The sequence below is a fragment of the Tetrao urogallus genome (genome assembly GCF_951394365.1).
Source record: "Tetrao urogallus genome assembly, chromosome: 1".
Classification (NCBI taxonomy): domain Eukaryota; kingdom Metazoa; phylum Chordata; class Aves; order Galliformes; family Phasianidae; genus Tetrao; species Tetrao urogallus.
In genome coordinates this window covers 143,041,385-143,063,759 of record NC_136813.1, presented here as the reverse complement: position 1 = coordinate 143,063,759, position 22,375 = coordinate 143,041,385, and the positions used below count along the sequence as shown (strand labels likewise).

Here is a 22,375-nt window from a genome sequence, read left to right as displayed (position 1 = left end):
TCAGTCATGGGTTAAGTTTGTTAATATATCAGAGTATTTCAAGGCATCTCTCCCCAGCCAGTTGATTTTTAAAAGTCAATTTTTTTCTCCTCCAAAAAAGACTGGAGTAGAATTTTCTAGCAGTTTCTATGTCTCCCATGAGCAATGGCATGGTTATACACTTTCATATCTGTGCAGCCCACAGGAGTCTCTGGTTTAGCTGTGAATGTGATTCTGGTCAGATGGGGCTTTGCTGTCATTCAGGAGCTTGCTGATGAGCAATAAATATTCATAGAACTGATTAGACATTAATTGCACAAATCACCACCTCTTTAGCCATCCCCAGGAACCTTGCTTCCACTCACCGCAGTTAAAGGAGCAGAAGAAAACATCTCTTCCACATAGGTGCATTAGGGTGAGCCTAGTACCTCAAAAGAAAAAAGGAACTGTTAAAAGTCTCACCTTGCAACGTCCCTTAGCATCATAATCCTTTCCTAAGTTCTGGCCATGTTACATGCGCATGCACAGATACGCTTGAGTATGTGTGACTGTGAGCATGCAGAACACAACTGTGTTTGGACACAACCAGAAGGGGACCTCTAACCCAATTTTTCCAGCAAGATGAGGGGTGAAGATGTGCTGTACTAGCAGGGCATATGCTCCTCTCCCTGCACTTCTGCCCAGATGTGATATATTACTTGGTCTAGATATTTGTGTCATCTCAGCTCCAGAGCTGTGTGTTATTGCAGCCCAGAATGCCAACAGTATCCTGGGCTGGATCAAAAGAGGGGTGGTAAGCAGGGAGAGGGAGGGGATTGTCCCCCTCTGCTCTGCCCTTATGAGGCCACATCTGGATACTGCATCCAGGCCTGAGGCCTCAGCACAGGAGTAATGTGGAGAGGGTCCAGAAGAGGGCTGTGAAGAGGGTCAGAGGACTGGAGCACCTCTCCTATGAGGAAAGGCTGAGGAATTTGGACTTGTTCATTCTGGAGAAGAGAGGGCTCTGGGGAGACCTCATTCAGCCTTCCAGTACTTGAGTACAGGAGGGGGAATGACTTTTTACATGGTCTGATAATGATAGGATGAGAGGGAATGGCTTTGAACTAAAAGAAGGGAGGTTTAGGTTATATGTTAAGAAGAAATTTTCAACTCAGAGGACGATGAGACAATGGCACAGCTGCCCAGAGAGCTGTGGGTGCCCCATCCCTGGAGGTTCAAGGCCAGGTAGGATGGGGCCCTGGGCAGCCTGAACTGGTGGGTAGCAGCCCTGCCCATGGCAGTGGATTGGAACTGGGTGGGCTTTGAGGTCCTTTCCAACCCAAGCCATTCTGTGATATGATATGAAAGACATGTTCTTGTCACTATTCATCAGTGAGTCTCCTCCTTGCTCCCTGTAATCCCCTTCAGGTCAATGCACACAGCCTTGTCACAGTTAGATGCCACCAGCATCAACCTCCAGGTGCAAACTGATGACTGTACACAGGCTTACACATAGGAATATGATAACCCAGGACAGGTCACATTCATCTTCATCTCAGGGAGGCAGCAGCATTTGAAATGGCACAATGAGATAAGACTGCTGCACACCCCTGTCGCAGGCACTTTAGAGCAGAGCCACTGCATATGTGACAGCAGTGACAGTTCAAGACATCCTGGTCAAGTGTGGACCCTGATCTGCCTGGGCTTCCTCCAGCCCCCACCTCCAGGCAAGAAGGGATGGGAGGCAGGATGGAAGCTCCTGCTGCCCCACACAGATCTGACTGCTTCATTCAAACCATCTTAGATATGGCAAGGCTGTGCTTCTTTCCATTAAAATGACCGATTCCAGAGGGTATGAAGTCTGGCTCTTGTCCCCCTGAGGGCCTTGGAAGAGCCTTTTCTTTCTCCAGGCTTATGGTATGAGCTGGCAAACCTGTCAACCTCTCTTGGCTGCAACCCCTGCATTGCTGCGGATGGCTTATCACAGAGACAGGGAGAGATGAAAGGCTGCAGTCCTGCTCCAAAACCCCTGTTCAGCTGGCAGAAAAGGGTTGTTTGAATTTCCTTTTGTGTTAAAGGATGCATGACATAGAACTGAGCAGATTCAGGCCAACCAGGAATGGATGGTGTCAGATGGGCACTCCATTTACTGATGATCTCCCATTGCCAAAGGCAGTACACCTCTGGGAAAAGACACGTTCTACCTTTTGATGGGCTCTGAAGCCAAAATTCTGCTCAGCCTACCACCTACACTGCCCTTCCCCTCCAAATCCCAAAGGTTTTTTCTACTCTTTGCTTAGATACCTAAGCGGTACTGAATGAGGTTGCTGGCTCTGCTGCTCCATCTATGTCACTTGCAAGCAATTTCTAGAAAGGCTTTTTAAAATGTATTAGCCTTCCAAAAAGGAGCTGATAAACAGGGACAGGAGGAAGGAAAGAAGGGGGAGGAGGCAAGATGCATTGATGTGCTCTATCCTACACTTCGGTGATATTCTCCTCCCAACCCTTTTATGGAAACAGACAGACATTTATTATGAAAATGAATTATTGGGTGCGCACTGGAATCCTTGGGCTGGCAGAGAGTAAGTGTCAGTTTTCTGCATGTGTGTCTGTGTGACCCACATATGCTGCCTACGAGCAGAAAAATGAACATGTCTACCAGAGAGCAGCCTGTCAGATTTAGTACCTGAAGGGCTCTCTGTGTGTATGTGTGCATTAGTGCAGCACCCTCAGAAAAGGGAACGTATGATGATAGCCAGAAACTCATTGCCTGGTAGTGCTGTTCCTCTTACACAAGTCGTTCCCATCACAAGTTTGTGACAGCTCCGAGCGTGGCTGCCAAAGCACACTTAATACAAGTGGATTGTCAAGTTTTATAGATGAAGCCAGACCATTCTGGCCAATTTTTGTCATTTTTTTCCCTCCTTGTACAAATATATTGGTATTCAGCAGGCATGGGGGCAGGCATAGCACTTGAAGAGCTCCTGAGTTGCGATGCTGGTGGACAATGTTTGGTACTACTGTGTTCATAGCACTGAGGAGATTGAGCAAGGGGTCTGGGCATTAATTGTGTCTGGAAACATATTGTGTCTCTGCCTACCTCAGCCTCTAAGGGAAATCTGGTCCATCTTTACCTCAATCTTATGATCACTTTGATCACAGAATCATATAATGGCTTAGGTCAGAAGAGACCTTAAAGATCATTGATTTCCTAGTCCCTGCTGTGGGCAGGGCTGTCACTTACCAGCTCAGGCTGCCCAGGGCCCCATCCAACTTGGCCTTGAACCTCCAGGGATGGGGCATACACAGCTCTCTGGGCAGCCATTACACACCTTCCTTGATGGGAAAGAGCTTGGACAGACTGCCGTCATAGAAAGAATCCAGGTAAGCTCAGGCAGCGCTCAGCATGAATTATCAGACTGTGGATAGAAGAGCTGCATTTTGATGGCTTTTGGCAAACAGAGCAAGAGCCTGAGAGGCAGCAGAATAGAAATTCCTTACCCAAATACTAGGCTCTGGGGCATCTTCTACTAGCCAAGCGCTTGTCTGTATTTCTCTTATATACACTGGAGATGTCTCTGGGATGAGGGACCAGATTCTGACTTCTCCTCTCACCTCTGGCCATGACCTTGCCTCCCTGCATTGCACCCACAGCAAGAGTGGATGCGTGCGCAAGCACGTGCTGCAGAGCAGCGGGCAGAAAACTCACTCTGTATCACATCAGCAACACAGAGATTCAATGCAGGAGACGTTCACAAGCGCAAGCAGAAGAAAATCTTCACGTTCCTTCTCCAGGGTGTGTGCGTGCTTCAACTCTGAGATACACTCCCTGCCTCCTGAAATTAATTCAACATTCCTGTGGCTCGGGCAAAAATAACCAAAATGAATAATCGGTGGTGCAGGCCCTGCTGCAGATTTCCTGGTGGATAGAGCCCTCTGCAGGAAGCAAAAAGGCAGAAGCAGAGCACCATTATTTACAGGAAGAGCCCTGAAAGGTAAAGGGACGAGATAGCAATAGCTTATCAAGTTCTTTCATCTTGCAGGTGTAATTTTCTGTAGCAATTCTCTGGTATTTATATCCATTCCCTTCCCTGCTTGCAGACAGTGTCACTAGTCCCTGCTCCTTTTCTCCTGTCTCATTTACTCCTCCTCCACTGCTGGTGCCACTGCTCAGCCTGCATCTTGGGTGCACTGCAGAGCTGTGCTGGAGCTCAGGCTGCTTTGCTACGCACAAGAACACAACACTCTTATCTCACATCCTCTGCTTTTATCACCACAATAATCATGCTGCCTTGAGGTTTCCGTTTGTTTCAGACACTTTTATTTCTTCACACAAGAGCCAAAAACAGCAAGTTCCAAGTGAAACCGATCTGTGAAGATGGGAATGCCTCTGTGTGCCCATGCTCATGTGTGTATGTAAATGCACCTCTGATTTATCATGCCTTCTGGCTGCAGACCTTTCAGATACACATCTTGGACAAGCAATGCTTGCTGGGTAGCCATCAGCTGGAAGGAGAGATAGCATTTGGGGTTCTTCCCTGGGGAGACCTATGGCCAGTCCCAAAGTAGCAAGAGAAGCCAGTCCCAGAGACAGAGACCCAGAGCTGCTTTCCTTGCTCAGGAACCTCTCTACACAGAGTGTGCACCCTATCTCCTATCTAACATCAATTACTTCCTAAAACCTGTGACTCAGCTGCAGAGCAGGGACTTCCCAGAATTACAGCCCTCATGGCTATAGGAAGAGGCAAAGAAGAGATCTGCACAGAGGTACTCTTATCATCCTCTGTGCTCTGGTTTCACCCTGGAGTCCTGAAACATTAGTGCCACCTTGACACAACCACAACACATCTGTTCATGGAAGAAAAACCAATGGATCTTATCTACTCCACAACTGACTGGACTATGCTTTGCTGTCTCGATAGCATTCACACAGAAAAATAACCTTCACTTGATGGTTGTAGAGATCAGCTACAGGCTGGAGATGTTCTGGAGGCATTCTTGTCTCTCCTCAAATCCTGCCCTTCATAGCTGGAGCAATATGGAGGAAGCCAAAGGCCAGTTGACGTTTAGCCTCTGAGCTATGACATGGGAAGTGCTGTGCCCACAGCTCTGACAGTCCTCAATGGATTGCTCCTCTGCCTTTGGGTTGGAAGGAGAAGAAGCAAATCTGTTAAGTTGTCCTGTCAGTCATCTTCGTGCCAAGTGGGAAGGAGCCAATCCTCCCAAATTTCTTCCCTGAAAGTGCCCAGCACGTGAGAGATGCTGTCCAACAACTTCATCTTCCTGCTGCCAGCGACCAGGTCAGGGATCAGTTTTTGTTGGCGATCTTTTTCTTTCGGGCAGAGACGAGATCATAGAAAGGATTCTGTGTGATGCTAGTCCTGAATATAGGCAGAAATGAGAGAAAGAGCAAGAATTTTAATGCCAGAGAACAACACAGGCAGCCTACTAAATCTGCACAGAGAAACAGCTCACCAAAAAGTAGGAGTGGAGAAGTGCAAATAGGAGAGATCAAAGCTGTTTCTAGAGGTTCTCCAGAAGGGACCTTGAAACTCTTTGGCATCAAGTGGTTGTTAGGCTACAAACAGTTATTTTCATTCCCCTTTTCACGCTGTATTCCCCAGCAGCCAGATAAACTGTGTGAACATTTTGGCAGGCTCAGGCTTCCAGTTAAGGTCTCCTCACCTTATTGCCTCAATCCACTCATCACGTTCTGCTGGTGTAGCTGCAGAGATCTTATAGGACTGGTGCTTGCCTTCAACCACCTTCCCATCCCCATCTGTTTTGCAGGCTTTGATCTTCTGCCCTTTGCAGTTGGGATTGAAGAGCTCAAAGCAATTCTGTCAGAAAGGGAACAAAATGGAATTGCAGCAGATGACAGGAGGGATCAAGGAAGCTATGTTGCTTTCAGCCATAGATGACAGGCTCAGAAAGATTTCAAAAGGGACAAGAGCATTCTGTCTTTGCAATGCTACGGGGTCTCATCTTCCCTGCCCCAAGAATCGCCCCATGAGTTAGATCTTCAAGCTATCCCTCTTAGGTAAGCACATGCCTCCTGTGAGGGTTGGACATAAAAACAGGTCTTATGGAGAGGTGAAGTAGCAATAGTTATGCATTATGGCATCTGTCATCCTGCTCCACACATGAGAATATCTTCCACTTTTGGGTAGACACAGCATCCTCTCTTCTGTCTGCTACCACAAGACAAATGGCACTTCTCCCAAACTCATGTCTCATCAAAGTGGTTTTCCATGGAAGATGCACAGAGGAAAAGTGTCACTTCCTGAAAGTTTCTTAACCCCACAGCACTGCCTGGAGTACACATCATGTAACTCATTATGGAGAGTCTTTCTGCAGTATATGTAGAAGCCAGCTCTGTGTACTCAACTCTTCCAACATACACGTATGCACATACAATTAAGCCAGTAAAAGGATGGTTCTCAGACTGGTGGTTGTCTGTTAAAATACAGCTGTGTTTAGAGTGGGTTCCAACCCAGTTTGGCACCTTCCCTTTGAGAAGTACAGTACACGCAGGCTTGGGAAACTGCTGTTCCCCACTACACCCTTTTCCCAAAGCCACCTCAGCCTTCACCAGCTTGTGAGAACCTTCTCTTCCCACCAACCTCCTATTGGCAGAATATCAAGCAAACGAGACTTACTGGCTTTTTGGGGTCATCCACCTTCTGGACTGATAGGTTCTCCAGGGGAATAATACCCAGAGGCTCCTTGTCCTGCAGTCAAAGAAACAGGAATTAACACCAAACATCATCCCTACACCTTTGCCATAACCCCTCTGATTTCCCCAACATGTGCACCTTTGTAGAACAAAAGCAGTGTGTGCCTGGGGAGATCCCTACATTTACATTGTGGGAACCTTAGATAACAAGAGATCCCAGCAACAGCTTCGGTGCACAGACTATCTCCAGACCACAGCCAAGGAAATGGTATATGAAAGGAAGGAGGTCTGAACTCAGTCTGTCAGTGTGAGGCAGTCTTAACCCCTATCCTCCCCGGCCCCTGAGAGGCTTGTAACGACCCAGTACAAGTTCACAACCTAGAGTTCATCCTTTACCGTGGTATATTCAAAGTAGTACAGGCAGTTATCGGTCAGAATGAACCAACGACGTTTCCAGGTTTTCACACGTCCTCCTAAAGGTTCAAAATCCATTAGTTTCACTCTTAGCTGTCCTTCCTCCAACCCTACTCTGCATACACACATGCACGCTCTCCCTGTAGCCATCAGTCCCCAGAAGAAAACCATGGTCGTTACCACCAGTGTACCAGTGGTACTCACCACCATATGATGGATGCTGAGGGATTTTGCTGTGATGAGGCTAGGGATGGGGAGAGGGGATGTATATATATATATATATATATATATAAACAGGGTTTTTTTGTTGCTGGTGGTTGTTTTTTGTTTTGCTTTGTTTTTGTTTTTTGAGCAGAGAGACTTGTAGGAGCAGGGCCAGAAGAGGAGAGAGCAGGCGGCTGGTTTCAACAGCAGGTGTCAGCCTCAGCCCACCACACCAGACGGGAGGGAGGGACAATGGAGATGCTGGTGCCAGGGTGAGTTTTGGATGCCTGAGTGGGTTTCTGGGGGAAATTTGTGATGTGAGAGAGGCATGAAGGTGAGGAATCCCGAGGAGTTAGAGGAAGGCTCCCACTGACCTAGTTTCAGGAGCCAGCCCTCACGGTTAGGGTTGAAGAAAGTGTGCGTGAGATCATTTCCATCATCTTCTGGTATAGAGAATGGCTCGTTCTTTATGCTGTCAAACAGATTCTGCACCAGAGCGTTGGATCAAGGAGAGAAAGAGAAAATAAACAGAAAGAAAGGCAAATTTCTGACAAAAATTGTACACAGTCATTTCAGGTCCATCTGGTACATCACTCTACCCAGGGGCAGGTGAGAGAATCGGAAAGGAGGTAACAGTGAGCACTAGCTCTCAACAGCCCTCAATATACACCTCAAACTGTTTCAAGAGTGACTGCAAGCTTTTTTCTGCACCCTGAGTAAAAAATAAAGGAAATCCATTTCGGAAACCATGTAATTCATCAGGACTGGCAGCAGTGATTGACCACAGCATATCCTATGGTGACTGCTGAGGGTATAACAAGGTAGCACTAAGGAAGTTAGAGGGTGGGAGGGGGGTGACAGTGACTGCAGCCCCATTTAGGCCCTGGTTGGTGGTGTACCATCCAATAACCAAACACTCTGCTGAGAACTTGCATGCAAAGACCAACACATGCATCTGCATAACCTTAAGGAGATGTATTTCACAGAACCCAGGCATTTGGAGCTGATGATCTTGAAGGTATTTTCCAAACTAGATGATTCTACGATTCTATGGCCCTGTGCCTGCTGAGCCCCTGGGAAGCTGATAGCTCCAGCTTTGATAAGGGCTGTGTTTCCTGCCTCCATCCCCCTTCTGCACCTTCATCCTCTGGGATCAGAGATGGTATGGACTGCTGAGAGCTTTAAAGGTGCTGGAAAAGGTGTTCTAAAAGCCTCTGGCATTCATTTTGGGCTTGATGGTGCTACTTGCACAGATATATTCTTGTGCAAAAGAGGTCAGGCTCTGTTGTCCTGACCAATGAAATACTCTAGGCCCCTCATCATCTTGGTGGCCCTCCCCTGGTCTCTCTCTAGAAGTTCTCTGCCTTTCTTGAACCAGGGTGCCCAGAACTGGACACGACACTCCAGATGTGGCCTCAGCAGGACCGAGGAGAGGGGGACGATCACTTCCCTCTACCTGCTGGCCATGCTCTTTGTAATGCACCATTGGCCTTCTGGGCCACAAGGGCACACTGCTCGCTCCTGGCCAACCTGCTGTTCACTAGGATGCACTGGTCCTTCTCCTTGAGCTCCTTTTCAGCAGGTCAGCCCCTGACCTGCACTAATGCATGTGGTTATTCCTTCCCAGGTGCAGGATTCTACACTTGCCCCTATGTAGAAGGCTACCACTGTTCACTGCTATTCTCTGAATGTCTCCCCTTCTACATGTCCTCACCAACAAGCATGTCTGCAGTCACTCTCCAACGCATTTTTCATGTTTTCCAGCTTCCATTTTATACCTTTTTCCTTGAGCAGCTCTCCCCTTACAGGGCAGAAGGTCAGTAGTCTTATATTACACTGAGATCAATGGACCTTAAGTTCACGGTGAAGCTTGACCCAGAGAGAAAATAGGGATTGACGATAAAATGGGAGATCAAAACCTTTCTTACCTTTAAGAGCTCTTGTGGCAGGTCTGCTCCATCATTGATGCCTCGGTTGATGGACACAAACCTTTCAAAGGGGGGTTTGTCTTTCACATTAGGGTTGTGCAGGCTGGTGTTAAGCATGATAATGGAGAAGGAGAGTATATAACATGTATCTGTCAATGAGAAAGAAAACCAGGACTGATGGCGTTTTTCTTAGAGAGCAGATAATCCACATGCTAACAGGTGACTAGTCTTCCAGTTGCTAGTGAACAGCTTCAACCTCCCGGATTTAGGAGGAGGTCTCCCCTCTACCTGGTGTAAGAGAGGCAGACAGGACTTGAGGAGAGTTGATCTCCTGTGATGGATATGATTCCCTAGTAGGCAATTTGGGCAGACCTGGTCAGGTAAAAGCTTTGCTAGCAAGTTTCTACAGACCCATGCTTGTAAGTGGTACCCATGATGCAAGGAGGTATGTTTCACGTGGGGCTGGGAGCACTTCTCAAGCCTGCTCCCTGTTGGGACGGGCTGGAGTACACTAGAAGAAAGAGGACAGAAGACCATCAGCCTGTCAAAAAGTTCTGGTCTGCCTCCTTTAGCTTCAGGTAAGAGAACATGAAAGACAGCATCCTTACTTTCACAGGATGCTTTCTATGCCCTGTGATTGGGAAAAGAAGGTTCCTCTCTCTAACACACAGAGGTTCTTTGCTTTATAGGCCTTCTTCTCACTATAAATACCTGTGGACTGGAATACTCCTGGGTTACACTTGCAGTACCAGTTGGCAAAGGCCTCCATCATGCGATCAATTTTCTGTGCTTCCCCAGGCAGCCGGAAGCTCCATAGGAACTGTCTAGCAGGAGTAGCATGCCAGAGAGTTAGTCAGATTGTGTACAAGGAATACTTATCCTTTCCCTCAGCCCGTGGGACACCATGGAAATAAAGGAAGTTGTCTCATCACAGCAGGAAAACAATGCAGCACATCAAGCAGGAGATCTGCTCCTTTCTCTAAAAATTTCCTAGGCTCACCCTTAAACATTCTAAAAAGAAGTAGAGCTAAGCATCCTGTAAATCATGACTCTTCTTCCCTACTGAGCATTCTGCAAGATATCAGGGACCTGAAGAGAGAGCCCTGCCAGAAGGCCTGCCTAAAGAGAACAAGATGCTCCAGGACAGAATCACTTTGTCACAGACATAATGGGCACCGTGAGCTAATGTATTTCCTAGTACAAAAAATAACCTACCCTGTCCCTACCCTCCACTGAAATCACAACAACCCACCTTGCTATCCCCATCTTCTCTGCATGAGGCTAGTCCATTCAGAATACCATGAAAGAGGTCCACCGAAGAAAGGTGTGTTTACAATTCATAGAAAAGCAGCGTAGAGCCAACACGCACAGCATAGCCTTGGGAAACCCAATCTCATCTCACTGGGGCTTTCATGACCTCTCTAGGTGGTAAGACCCAGTGGCTGAACAGGCTCCTGCTCCATTTCTTACTTCTTGAACACTCACCTTAGTGCTTGCACCAGGTTGAGGTTGGCAAACTGGTGACATGCCACAAAGGCTTGGAGAATCTGAATGTTTTTGGAGTCTCTGGGAGAGGAGAAAGGGAAAAGGTCAGTAGAGAGCTGTGTCCCTGCTCTATTTGGATGCTCCTTGGTGTGATCACACACATCTTACTCCCTCCCAGACTCCCTTTCCCCTCAACTAGCAAGAAACCAAGATGCATGGGCACCACTCTTGTCTGAGAAGACTGACTCCAGTATAGATGGAAAGACAGATAACCCATGGAGCCAACCTCAGCCACACTCTAAAGGACATCTCCCAGTGTCCACTGCTCACCCAGCCCACTGTAGTGTGAGGTCATGTTCAGTCTCAGCATCTGCCAAGGGTCATCTAAAATGGTGGCTGAGAGGGATTATGCAGAACAGGGCATCCAAAGGACCTCTTTATCACAGCTGGTTTCTTACCTCCTACCCAAGTAATCGCCAATGGCTGTCTTGTTCAAGCCTTCACCCTTGTGGAGGAATTTGGCAATCTCCTGCAGGTCTGAGGACAATAGTTGCTGCTCAATCAGGTACTGGATCCCCTGGAGGAGGACAAGCAAGACAGCAAAGTAAGACAGATCTTTGTGTTGTTGTGAAATTAGAACTTTAATATTCTAATGTCAGACTTAATTGGCTTTGTTAGCATTGTCTCCTGTTATTCCTCAGCCCCTCCATGGGAGAACACAGTCATGTTCTCCTTCTTATTCCCACCATTCTTATCTACTGTGATGGGCTGGTATCATGCTCATTTCATCCCCAAACTTGGACAAATGTTTCACTGAACTGGAAATTCAAGCAAACAGAAAAGGGCAGTGTAGCTCAAAAGTTCAAACAGCCATGTATATTTAAAGTAAAGTCAAAAGGGTTCTTTTTAATATTCTTGGTCAAAATATCTTAGAGTTCTGCTCCTAAAAGCCAGGTTTAACCAAAGAAACTTAAAGAAAAAAAATTGTTTGAAAATAAATAAGCAAAAAGTATTATTGAAAAAAGTATTCAGGCAAAAACGTAGGCCTGAGACTGTCGTTTTCCTGAAGTTTTTTGCAGGCCACAGAACAGAAAAGTCAGCAATCTGGTAAACTCCATTCTCCCAAGCCAACAAGGATGGAGTGTGTTCTTTAAGGAAGATAGAGAGTCAGAATCAGGTTGTGCAAACAGCCAATATTTTATTTTTAGAGAGAATTCCATCATTTCCAAAGTCATTGAAATTTGAGCGGTTGTTCAGCTTAAGAGCACTATCTAGAAACACTGCAATTCTTCAGACCACACTGTAATTCTCCTCAGAAAATACAGTAAAGGAATGAACATTGTTTTAGAAATATCAAAATGTTCTGCTTCAACAGAATCAGTTCACTTTGTCTTGCGATATATAAGAAAATATTTCTAAAATGCCCCAAAGAAAAATCAGTTCCAAAGGAAGAAATTGAAATATTTGAGAGATTTCTCCACGCTATTTTCCTTCCTTTTTCCCCAGATGAAATTTCAGTTAGATCAATTCAATTTTGCAAATTATTGCAGTGATGGTGGAGCTCCATTTCTCAGACTAGAATGTTTCTCCCAGAAGATTTTGTTCAGCTGTATTTCTAGTGTTTACCTCCCGTAGCCTCAGGAATTTACCCTGAGCGCTTGGAGATGGGAACTCATTTCATCAACATTGCCTAGATGAAACATAACCTCAGCAGGGACAAAGAAAGTTCCCTGCATTGCAAGACCTACAAGACTCCAGTTTGTACCAAAAGGGAAGCAATAAACAGAGATCTGTGTGTGCCTGTTCTAAACTAAAATCAATATAGGAACATAGTACAGCAGTTTGACCAGGCTGATCAGCATTGAACTAATAATGCTAAAACGGTTTGGGGTCAGGATTAGTTCAGGCATTTCTGCATGTCATGGCAAAGTGCCATAGCAAGAGATGCCTCTGGGGCCTCAAACCAAGGTCAGACAGAAAGACAAAAAGAGAATCCGCTCTCACATGATCTGTGTGTACTGTTATCAGTGCTCAAAGACAGCTCCCACTGGCAGAGGGATGTCCAGAGGCTGGCATGCACGTCAGATGCAGTGTAGACACTGGGGAAGACATCTTCATGGTCTCAGCAGGGAGGCATGTAAAGCTGTCACTCAGACCAGCAGCCATCCAAGATGATAGCTGCAGTTAGCCTACAATGAACAATTGTTCAATGCAGACTGTGGTTTTTCCTTAAAAGCAGCTGGCAGCCTGTGGCTTGGACAGGTGTAATCTTCACTGGGTAAAAACCCGAATGGATGGCTGGGCCCAGAAAGTGGTGGTGAATGGAGTTAAATCCAGCTGGTGATTGGTCAGTAGTGGTGTTCCCCAAAGGTCGGTACTGGGGCCTGTCCTATTTAATATCTTAACTGACAATCTGGATGAGAGGATTGAGTAAATTTGCAGATGACACCGAGTTGGGCAGAAGTGTTGATCTGCCCGAGGGTAGGATGGCCCTTCAGAGGGATCTCAATAGTCTAGATTGATGAGCTGAGACCAACTGTAGGAGCTTCCACAAGACCAAGCTGAGTGGTGGAAAAGGATCTGGGGGTATTAATCAACAGATGGTCAAACATGAGCCAGCAGTGTGCCCAGGTGGCCAAGAAGGCCAACAGCATCCTGGCTTGTATCAGAAGTAGTGCAGCCAGCAGGAGCAGGAACATGACCGTCCCTCTGTGCTCAGCTCTGGTGAGGCTGCACTTTGAGTGCTGTGCTCAGTTCTGGGCCCCTGACTAAAGAAAGACATGGAGGCCCTGGAGTGTGTCCAGAGAAGGGCAGCAGAGCTGTGAGGGGTCTGGAGCACAAGTCTGATGGGGAGCGGCTGGAGGAACTGGGGATGTTCAGTCTGGAGAAGAGGAGGCTCAAGGGAAATCTTATAACTCTCTACAATGACCTGGAAGGAGGTTGTGGCAAGGTGGAGATCAGCCTTTTCTTCCTCATAATAGGGATACAATGAGAAGTAATGGCCTCAGTTTGTGCCAGGGGAGATTCAGGTTGGATATTAAGAGGAATTTCTTCTCAAGAGTGGTGCTGCAGCTGGAATAGGCTGCGCTGAGAGGGAGGTGGTGGAGTCACTGTCCCTAGAGGTGTTTAGGAAAAGAGTAGATATGGTACTTAGGGACATGGTTTAGTGGGTAATATTAGTGACAGGGGGATGGCTGGACTAGACCATCTTAGAGGTCTTTTCCAGCCTTAATGATGCTATGATTCTATGAATTCTGACCGTCACACAAGCAAGAAGAGGTGGACTGAAGAAAGCTTAGCTCTCTTGACACACTGACAGTGTTAAGCTGTCCGCCTTTTATTTCCCTTAGTTTTGGTTTGTATCTAACGAAATTCTCTATAGGCCCCTATAGACACGTGATGTGGGGAGGCAATACAGATTGATCTTATCAGAATACTTCAGAAATAGGAAAGGAGTTCTAGTCTTCTGACTAGAGCCTTAGTAAGGTAGGAAACCAGCCCCACAGTCCATGGAAATAGCTCCCTTGACATGGGTGGGACCAGTACTCAACAGAAATACTTCCTCACAGCTTTATCCTCAAATTTGGAATGATCAGATCCTACCTTTTCAGGATCCATGTTGAATTTCTTCCGACCCACAGACAGAAGTTTATCCCTCTGTGATAGTTTGCTACAAACAAAAAGAAGAAAAGCCAAACTTAGAATACAGGGCCATGTTTCACTTAGAACGCTCACAAGGCAACTCAGATATCAAGGGAGGGCGTCTGTTCAGGGAGAAATCTCAGGGGACAGAAGGACATTCCAGGCCTCATTTTCCTGCCTTTGTTGTGATACAAATTCCATTAGTGCTCCTGTTTTCCCAACACTAAGGGAGGTTTTGGAAACAAAGGAATACTTACTAGCCTCACTTACCTGGTCCTCTCACCAGGGTTCTGGTCTGCCTCTTGCCTCTCCTCTGCATTTTGGAAGCCCTCAATCTCTGCAAACACTTGTGCAATCTCTTCTTTCAGCTTCTGCAAAAGAAATATCAAGAGGGTGAAGGCAGAGAAGGGAAAAACAGCAGATGTACAAATCCTGTCTTCTTTCATCCCTCCATCATAAGAAAAGGCCAGCTGTTCAGAACTAGTCAAGGATTTCTGTGAAATATGCATCGCTCTAAGGTGATTTTGCCCATCCAAACTGGAATTCAGCTGAAAGAAATAGGAGAGAAGGGCAGAGGATATTCTTGTGTCTGTTGTCATTGAGGGCTGGAAAATCAAGCTCAGTCAGCTTGGAGGAATCAGAGAACTTATCCCAGTATTGATTTTAGTTCTTCAAACAATGTCAGATATGACACTCCCTCCACTGCACATATTTTCTTCTAGATTTTGCTTTGCACAGCCCGGCTACACATCCAGGGCAGAGGAAATGGAACCAGTAACTGGGAGGTCAGTGTGGATCTGAAGTAAATATAGTGGATCTGAGAAATATACTTTCTAATGCTCCTGTCACTCAATACCAGTGAGTGGATATTTGTCTTTAGATGGAGAAAGAAGAGAGGAGGACAAAAAAAAATTTTAAGAGACAAATGTTTCCTTTAGATCCATGAGAAATGGTAGCCTTCTTGGCTGGATGTTCTGTGTTACCAAGGAAACCAAGATCTGTGCATCTCCTTGTTTTCCTTCTGCATTTTGGGTTCCCTTCAGAGCAAGAGTGCTTCTTTACATGCCTCTTCCAGGAATCTCTCGATTTATTTCTTTAGCAAACTAAATAGGCATGGAAAGAAGGGCTGTGTGACTAATCTGGCCTCAGCTAGGAGTGAGGATGCAGCTATGATATGAATCTTGGTACAGAAACTGTGAAGTTCTCTAATATCCCACAGCTTTAAAGGTTTGCTTTTACTTTCATTCCATTTTGTTTCATCAGTCTGCCAGAGTTGAAAGCGTTCCTTAATAAGCTTCAGGTATTGCACAAATGTTACAAAGCTGTGATCGTATCTCCTGAATTTCAAATGATTGCGTTTTTTTGTTGTGTTTCTCTCTATAACAGTAAGATGAAATTCAGCCTCATTACTTCTCTCTCTCCCAGACAGCACCACCCTTCAAGTCTGTTTGATAAAGAGTATTGCTAAATAGTTAATGAAGAAATCCACCTGGTAAAAAAAAGTTCTATTTCTAGCTGCACTTTCACCTTAATTCATTCTGCTCCACTGGACAACCCTATTAGTTAATGGCTGTGGGTTTTAGAATGAGGGTCAATGTAGTCTAGTACCTCTTCTTGTGCCCAGAGTAGGTTAAAAAAAATGTAGGATTTGTGTTCAAATATCCTGTCTCCCACAGTGCCCATTGCCCATCCTGAAAACTGAAAAGATGAAAACTGCACAAGCAAACTACATGCACGTGCATCCACAGACTCTCGAAGAAGATACATGATGCCTTTCTGTTTTTGCAGCAGGGATGCTAAGTCTGCAAGTGTGAGAAGTCACAGATAATTTGGTTTAATTCTTTATATGAAGAAATACTTCAGTCATTCCCTAGGAGTCTGGATCTCCTCATGTTGTGGAAAAATCAGTGCAAGATGATAGTGTAGAAGAGAAAAAGCTGTCCACCACCATGCATGACGTGGATATGATGTGATATTACTAACTGATTTTCAGTTTGTCATTTTCAGGCTCTTCAGGAGTCAATGAAGTAGTGTTTGAGTCCGCTAAAGGAAAAGAAGAAAAGCAAATTCAGCTACGGAGGTTTGTGTTGAAGGTCCTTCCATCACACCTTTCAAAAGTGACTTGGCAAGGTCCACACAAAGAACAAAAAATTTAAAAATCACAGAGGGATGCATCAGAGAACTGGTAAGGTGACTGATAATTCAAAATAGCCGTAAATGCTGAGTCAAATCCTTGACTGTATGACTTAGTAAAGTCATATTTCTTTCCTTTACCCTAAATATGCAATCCCTGTTAATGAACTGCCAACCCTTTCTCAAATACCCCATTATGTTGCTTGATGAGTCCCGCAGCAGAGAGTATCACAGGTTGGATGAGTGCAGGTGACAAGTATGTCAGGGCAGACTGAAGCTTAGAATTCAAGTTGGATCATGACAGAGCAATATGCCCTGTGCAGAAGCACTTCTGCATGGCCAGGACTGTTATGTGCAGAGATTCCTTGGTGAAGACAGCTCTGAGAAGGCTAGGCACGATGGAAGGAACAGGATAGTTCTTACCTTAATGTCCTCCAAGAGCTCCTCTCTGTGCTGCCTTATTGTCTCTATTTCAGCCTCTTCAGCCTCACTCAGGTCAGATGACCCTGGAAGAGCAAACAGGTGCCTATGAGAATAGTTGATGCCAACATATCACAGGAAAAGCTGCCTCAATCTCTCAGTGCCTCAGCAGCTTTGATATCTGTGCTCCTGCATCTATGCTCCCTGCTGTTGTAACCACTGAACCTGAGCTTTGTCTTGCAAATGATTCTCGGTCCAGAGCCAGCAGCAGCCCCCTATACCCTGCCTCACAGCCAGCTTCTCTGCTAGCAGCCCTCTGATCTAACCTTGCAGCAACCCACCTGCCTACACAACCCGGTTTACTCACTGCAAGCGCAACAAAGAGCCTTTACCAAATGCTCTTTGGTGGTTTTTGTGTCAGTCACCTCAATGTACAAGACCTCTTGCACAAGAAAGCTGTGACCTAAATAGTCCATCTACATCCAAACCTCCCATGAAGAAACACTAGCTTCATTGATTGACCCACCACAGTTAGAATCAAAAACGGCTCAAGAAAGAGAATCAAGGACTTTCAAGTCTGAGGACAGGGTCTAGGGGATGAAAGCCTTGCTGAAGAAGAAGCATCTGCGGGAGGCTGTTATTCTGCCCTCCTCCCCCCTGTGGATTACAGACAATATAGAAATGCGAACAGGCTTCCTTGTAATGCACAGGAAGTCAAACAGATAACAGAGCCTAAGAGACCACAACATGATTCATAAAAGGCCTAGAAGAATTGGGGTGACAGCACTGCTGCTAAATATAATCGTGATGAAACAGAGCCTCTTCAGCAAGGAGAACGAGGAGGCTGAAGCCACAGAGAAGCACAGCAGATGGTAAGCCCCAGGAAAATATAGGGGACACACACAGACTGAGGGCAGTGATGCTGCTGGGAGCTCAGTGCACAACTTGCAGTGAGGATCCTACACACAGAGAAATAAAGCTTTCCCAGGAAGTCACATTAGGTTATTGGAACACCCTGCCCTGCTGTTTCATAAGCCAAAATCCCCTGGGCCTCTCATCTTCCTGGAAAACGGGGAAGTGGCACCAACTGTCTTGGAAATTGTCTTAGTGTGGCACTCACATGAAAAACAAATGCTATAAATATGAGTGGGGAAAAAGGGGTAGGAACAAGATAAGACAGAAAAAAGGAAAAGAGGACAAAGTCATCTTGGAGTCCGTGTGGTTCTTTCCTGCCATGTCCACAATGGCTCAGATAAACCTGCCTTCCCCAAGCATGGACATCCCCCATCCTTTGTCTGTCTGGGTTTCCATGTGCTGTCACACAAGGCTGTTCCCCATCCGTCCTGCAGCCATGGGGACAGGCCACTGCACCTCTGAGGGGAAAGCACTGGGCCAGCAGCCAGCACGAAGACAGGAATAGGAACTGCCCATTTCCCCTCCCAGATCTGCAAAGAGCCCTCATGAGGAGCTGAAAGAAGCTGACTATCGCTGAGGCCAGTCAAGAGGGCAGGAAAACCTGTGGAACCCAGCAGCTTGAGACAGACAAACCTGAATGTGAGAGGGTAAAAAACCTAATCCCCCATTCAGTGGCTTTGCTGCTTGTTAGGCGGGCTGCTGACTTCCCCTTGAATGTCAGCCCTGCCTGTGAGCAGAGCTTGGGCTTTCAGCTGCCTCCCACAGCTCTTGAGCCTGCAGGAGATGATGCCAGATTCAGCCTCTCCAGCTTTATCTCCTTCACCTCTGCAGGGTCTGATAATTATGGAATCACTGGGGTGATTATTTGGCAAATTCTCATTCAGACCCTTTGTGCTGTATTACTGCAGCAGGACTTACCTGAGGAACCTCCCTTTCCCCCACCCCACGCGCAAAGACTGTGGTGTCTGGTTGCTTTGCTTCAGTTGTTCCACATCTACTGAAGCAGCCTAACGCATCTCAAAGAGACCTGAGGCTCCCAGAGGGCATCATCTCACCCACACGACCCCCACAGACACTGTAAATATCTCTATCTCCCTTCCTCCTGAACATCTGAAAATCTCATGTCCCAAGTGATTCACCTGCCCAGTGTGTTAGAGTGAGAAACATGTGGGAAACACTACGTCGGAGGAGAAAATGCATGTGAGTCATGGAGAAGGGGAGGGAATCAAGTCATGGATAAACAGGAAAGGGCGAAATAGAAAGGAAAATAGCACATGGAGAAAAATTTCAGGGCAATTTAGACTAAAGTGCAGAAAAGGTCCTTGTAAGGTTTTCTAAGTTTCCTAAACTAAGTCTCTGATTTCTTCAGAAAATAATTCTGAGTTCAGTTCCTGTATGCTACTCTGCTCCCTAACAGGAGGCTTAACACCGCTCAAGGTTATTTTGAGGCTCTTCATCAAGATTACTGCATGCATCGGGGTCTATAATTAGGGGAAGTGAATGCAAAAAGCTCGTTTGGGGAACTGTCCGCAGCAAGGCACAGAAAACTGCAGAGGCAGCTGGGCGAGAAGCAGAGAACAGGAGCAGACTGCTTTGCCTCTCCTTCCTTCTCCACTTTCAAAATGAGCCACACCAACTGGAGAGGGAGGTTCTGAGCAAAACAGTTTGCTCACTCCCAAACTGTGCAAAGCAGAGGGAATTCAGCCCTGCACCAGAACACTGAGGAATGGCTTCAGTGTCATCAAAGTCCTCAGTACCAGTAAGTTCCACTTCTTTCTAGGACTAGATCATGGCACAGATGAAGCGTAGCCCTTTTCAGGGTTCTCTGCACATGGGAAATTTCACACTGATGAAGAGTACCCACAGGTGCAAATAAAAACACCCACAGCTTTCAGGAGAATGCTATCACCCAAACCAAACTCTGCTGGCCCATGAACAGCTCACTATGTCGATATCAGCTGGCATCCTCTACAGAAAGGACTTGAAGTTGCTGCTTGGAATTTATTTTCAGAGAGCAGATGTTGAAAGGACAGCACATGAGCATAGCACACGCGGGACTCTCACCTGCTCTTTAGGTTGCTTTTCCAGTCTCAGAGCATTCTCAGATACAAAGACCTGACCATTCCTCAATTTCCCAGCCTTGTATTTTTAGTGCTGCCTCTCAAAACAAAACACAGACTTCAATTTCAGTTGTAGTGACTGATGCCCTCAGCATCCCCAGCTGGAGGGCAGGACGGAGTTATCCCAAAGTCTGAGTACTCATGTACAGTACTGTGGTGCTGAGCTCATTTCACATTGACACCAGCTGTCCAGAACTGCCCACATGCTAAGTGAGACCTTCAATCCCAGATGAAAATATATGCATGAGCATATAGCATTTGGAGTGGGATGTGAGTACATAGGAGAGCTGAAGGATGGGCTGCAGAAATAGCAGAGGAAGATTGTCACGGATGGCAGTGTCTGTAGAATGGATACCGACCAATCTACATGCTACCCACACACGGTATGACAGCACAGGCCCATTTGCAAGGCAATGAAGGGCTCTGAATCATAGAATCATAGAATTGCTCAAGTTGGAAAAGATCTTCAAGATCATCAGGTCCAACTGCAACCTAACCCTAGTACCCTAACTCTAACAAGCCTCTGCTAATTCATGTCCTTGAGCGCCACATCCAAACGGTTTTTAAACACGTGTGGCTGCTAAAGGATTTAGGCACATCCACACATGGCAACACATGAGCTGAGCATTCTGGTGGGCACTTTCTGCCTGGTTGAGGCTGTCTGGTAGGGGAATTTCACCTGAATTTCCATTCCTTTTTTGATATGACTTTTGTGTCGTCTCCACTGCAGACTATCACCAATCTTAGTGCCAGACTGGTAGAAGAAAGCCATCAAGTTCCCCAGTTCCCTCCAGCCAAACCTATCTCTCTCCTGCACTCAATCAGTTCTCAGTTCTCAGTTCTCTGCCACCCTGTGACAGAAGAAATCTAAGCTGGAGCTCACACAGGTAGAATTTGCACATTCCATCTACAGAGGGAAAGATGTGGAGTTTCTGCTGTTCATTAGCCAAAGCTGAGCAAATTCACATCGTTCCTCAGCAGGATCCCATTGCACTACCACAGTGTGTAAATTTTAAATAGCTTGTTAATGCATAGCTTGAGTGAAAGACCATCTGTATGAAGTATTCTGCCTCCTCCTGCCCAGTTGGTCCTGCAGTAATTTGGTCCATCATTTCTTTCAGGTAGTGAGGGCCAGCTGCTCTCAAGAGAACCGCCTCCACCAATGTGCATAGCCAGATGCCCACAAAAGCTCTGCTCCCACAGGTCCTAGCAATTTCCTTGGCAAGCAAGCCTGGTATGCTGTTTTTTCATGCTCTTTCCTTGTTTACCCATCTAGGAGCTCTCTCTTTTCTACATCGTACACACAAGAGCTGGCCAGGACAAATGAGTCACAGCACAGTCATTGCGAGATCATCCCTTTTTTCCCTGGTGCTTATTGAGCCCAAATCCTATCCTCTTCCTCTGTCCTCTGCACTTGCTCAGACTTAAAGACACATCAAGCTTCCCCAGCCAGGATGCTGAAAAAGTTCTGTCCAGAAGCCTCCATTTCTCTGCAGGAGACCAACCACTTTATCCACCATCTGCCAAACTAGGAAAATAAAACCCAAGATCTCTCAGTTCTTCAGATGTGACTTATCTTCCCCATCTGCAGCTGCCCTAGAGATTATTTTGGGACCCTGCAGGCCCACCTGGAGGTGGTGGAACCCTAGTATAATCACCTATAATCACCTTTAACAAGTGTATATGCAAGAGAGGCTTCTAATGGCAAAAGCCTAGCAAGCTGCTAGGACAAACTGGGACACCCAACTGCATGAAAAGTTCTGTGAACTGTCTCCTGCAGGCCACAGGGAACCACCACTGAGGAACTTGTGAGCTGTGCCAGGGCTGCATGAAAGGAAGACAAAAATTATAGGTACTCAACCAAGTGCCACATAAAACTCTTAATATCCCTGTGCCATTTCTGCAGCTCAGGTCATGATCACAAGGGCACAAGGGACCACAGCAATAGACATTCTCCGTACAAAGACCATTTTCAGTGCGAGAATTTCTCCTGATGTGAATGGAGTTGGCTTATAGGAGAGCAAGTAAAATTATACAGGTCAAGGCTGACAAGCAATTAGCTGTATACCACCAGGGATCTTCCACCATCTCTTTCCTCCTGACACTAGCTGCAGCATCCACTCCAACTACTGGGATTTCAGGCTGTGCACAGCCCCCACAGAAAACAAAACAAAAGATGGTGAAGTCTTACCAGCAGGACAAAAGTCCATCCTGAAAGTCCTAATGTATTTTCCACAAGGGCTGTGTTTCTCCTTGCCTTCTGCTTGTTCAGATGCTTCACAGAACTGAAACAAATTGGAGCTAGAGACCAAAATCGCAGCAGCATGAGGGGGACGGGCTGCCTTGTTGCTCCGCCTCATCCCTCCGACCACATTGCATGAGCTCACATCAGTGAAGGAAACTGTGTGCAAACTGATCTGGCCTTACAGAAGCTCCCTGGCTACTTCTGAAATGCAAATCCATGAATGTACTTCCATCCC

General features: G+C 46.3%; 1 protein-coding gene across 1 annotated transcript; it reads right to left on the bottom strand.

The window, feature by feature from the left end:
• Positions 1-5,266: 5,266 nt before the first annotated feature.
• On the bottom strand, positions 5,267-22,105 carry CYTH4 (cytohesin 4; the record flags this gene model as incomplete). Its single annotated transcript, XM_079541763.1, has 13 exons — positions 5,267-5,339; positions 5,644-5,798; positions 6,618-6,689; positions 7,031-7,107; positions 7,627-7,738; positions 9,181-9,329; positions 9,892-10,004; positions 10,666-10,746; positions 11,124-11,242; positions 14,269-14,335; positions 14,578-14,678; positions 16,864-16,946; positions 22,087-22,105. The coding sequence occupies 13 exons, from the start codon at positions 22,103-22,105 to the stop codon at positions 5,267-5,269; spliced, it is 1,221 nt and encodes a 406-aa protein (XP_079397889.1).
• Positions 22,106-22,375: the final 270 nt, after the last annotated feature.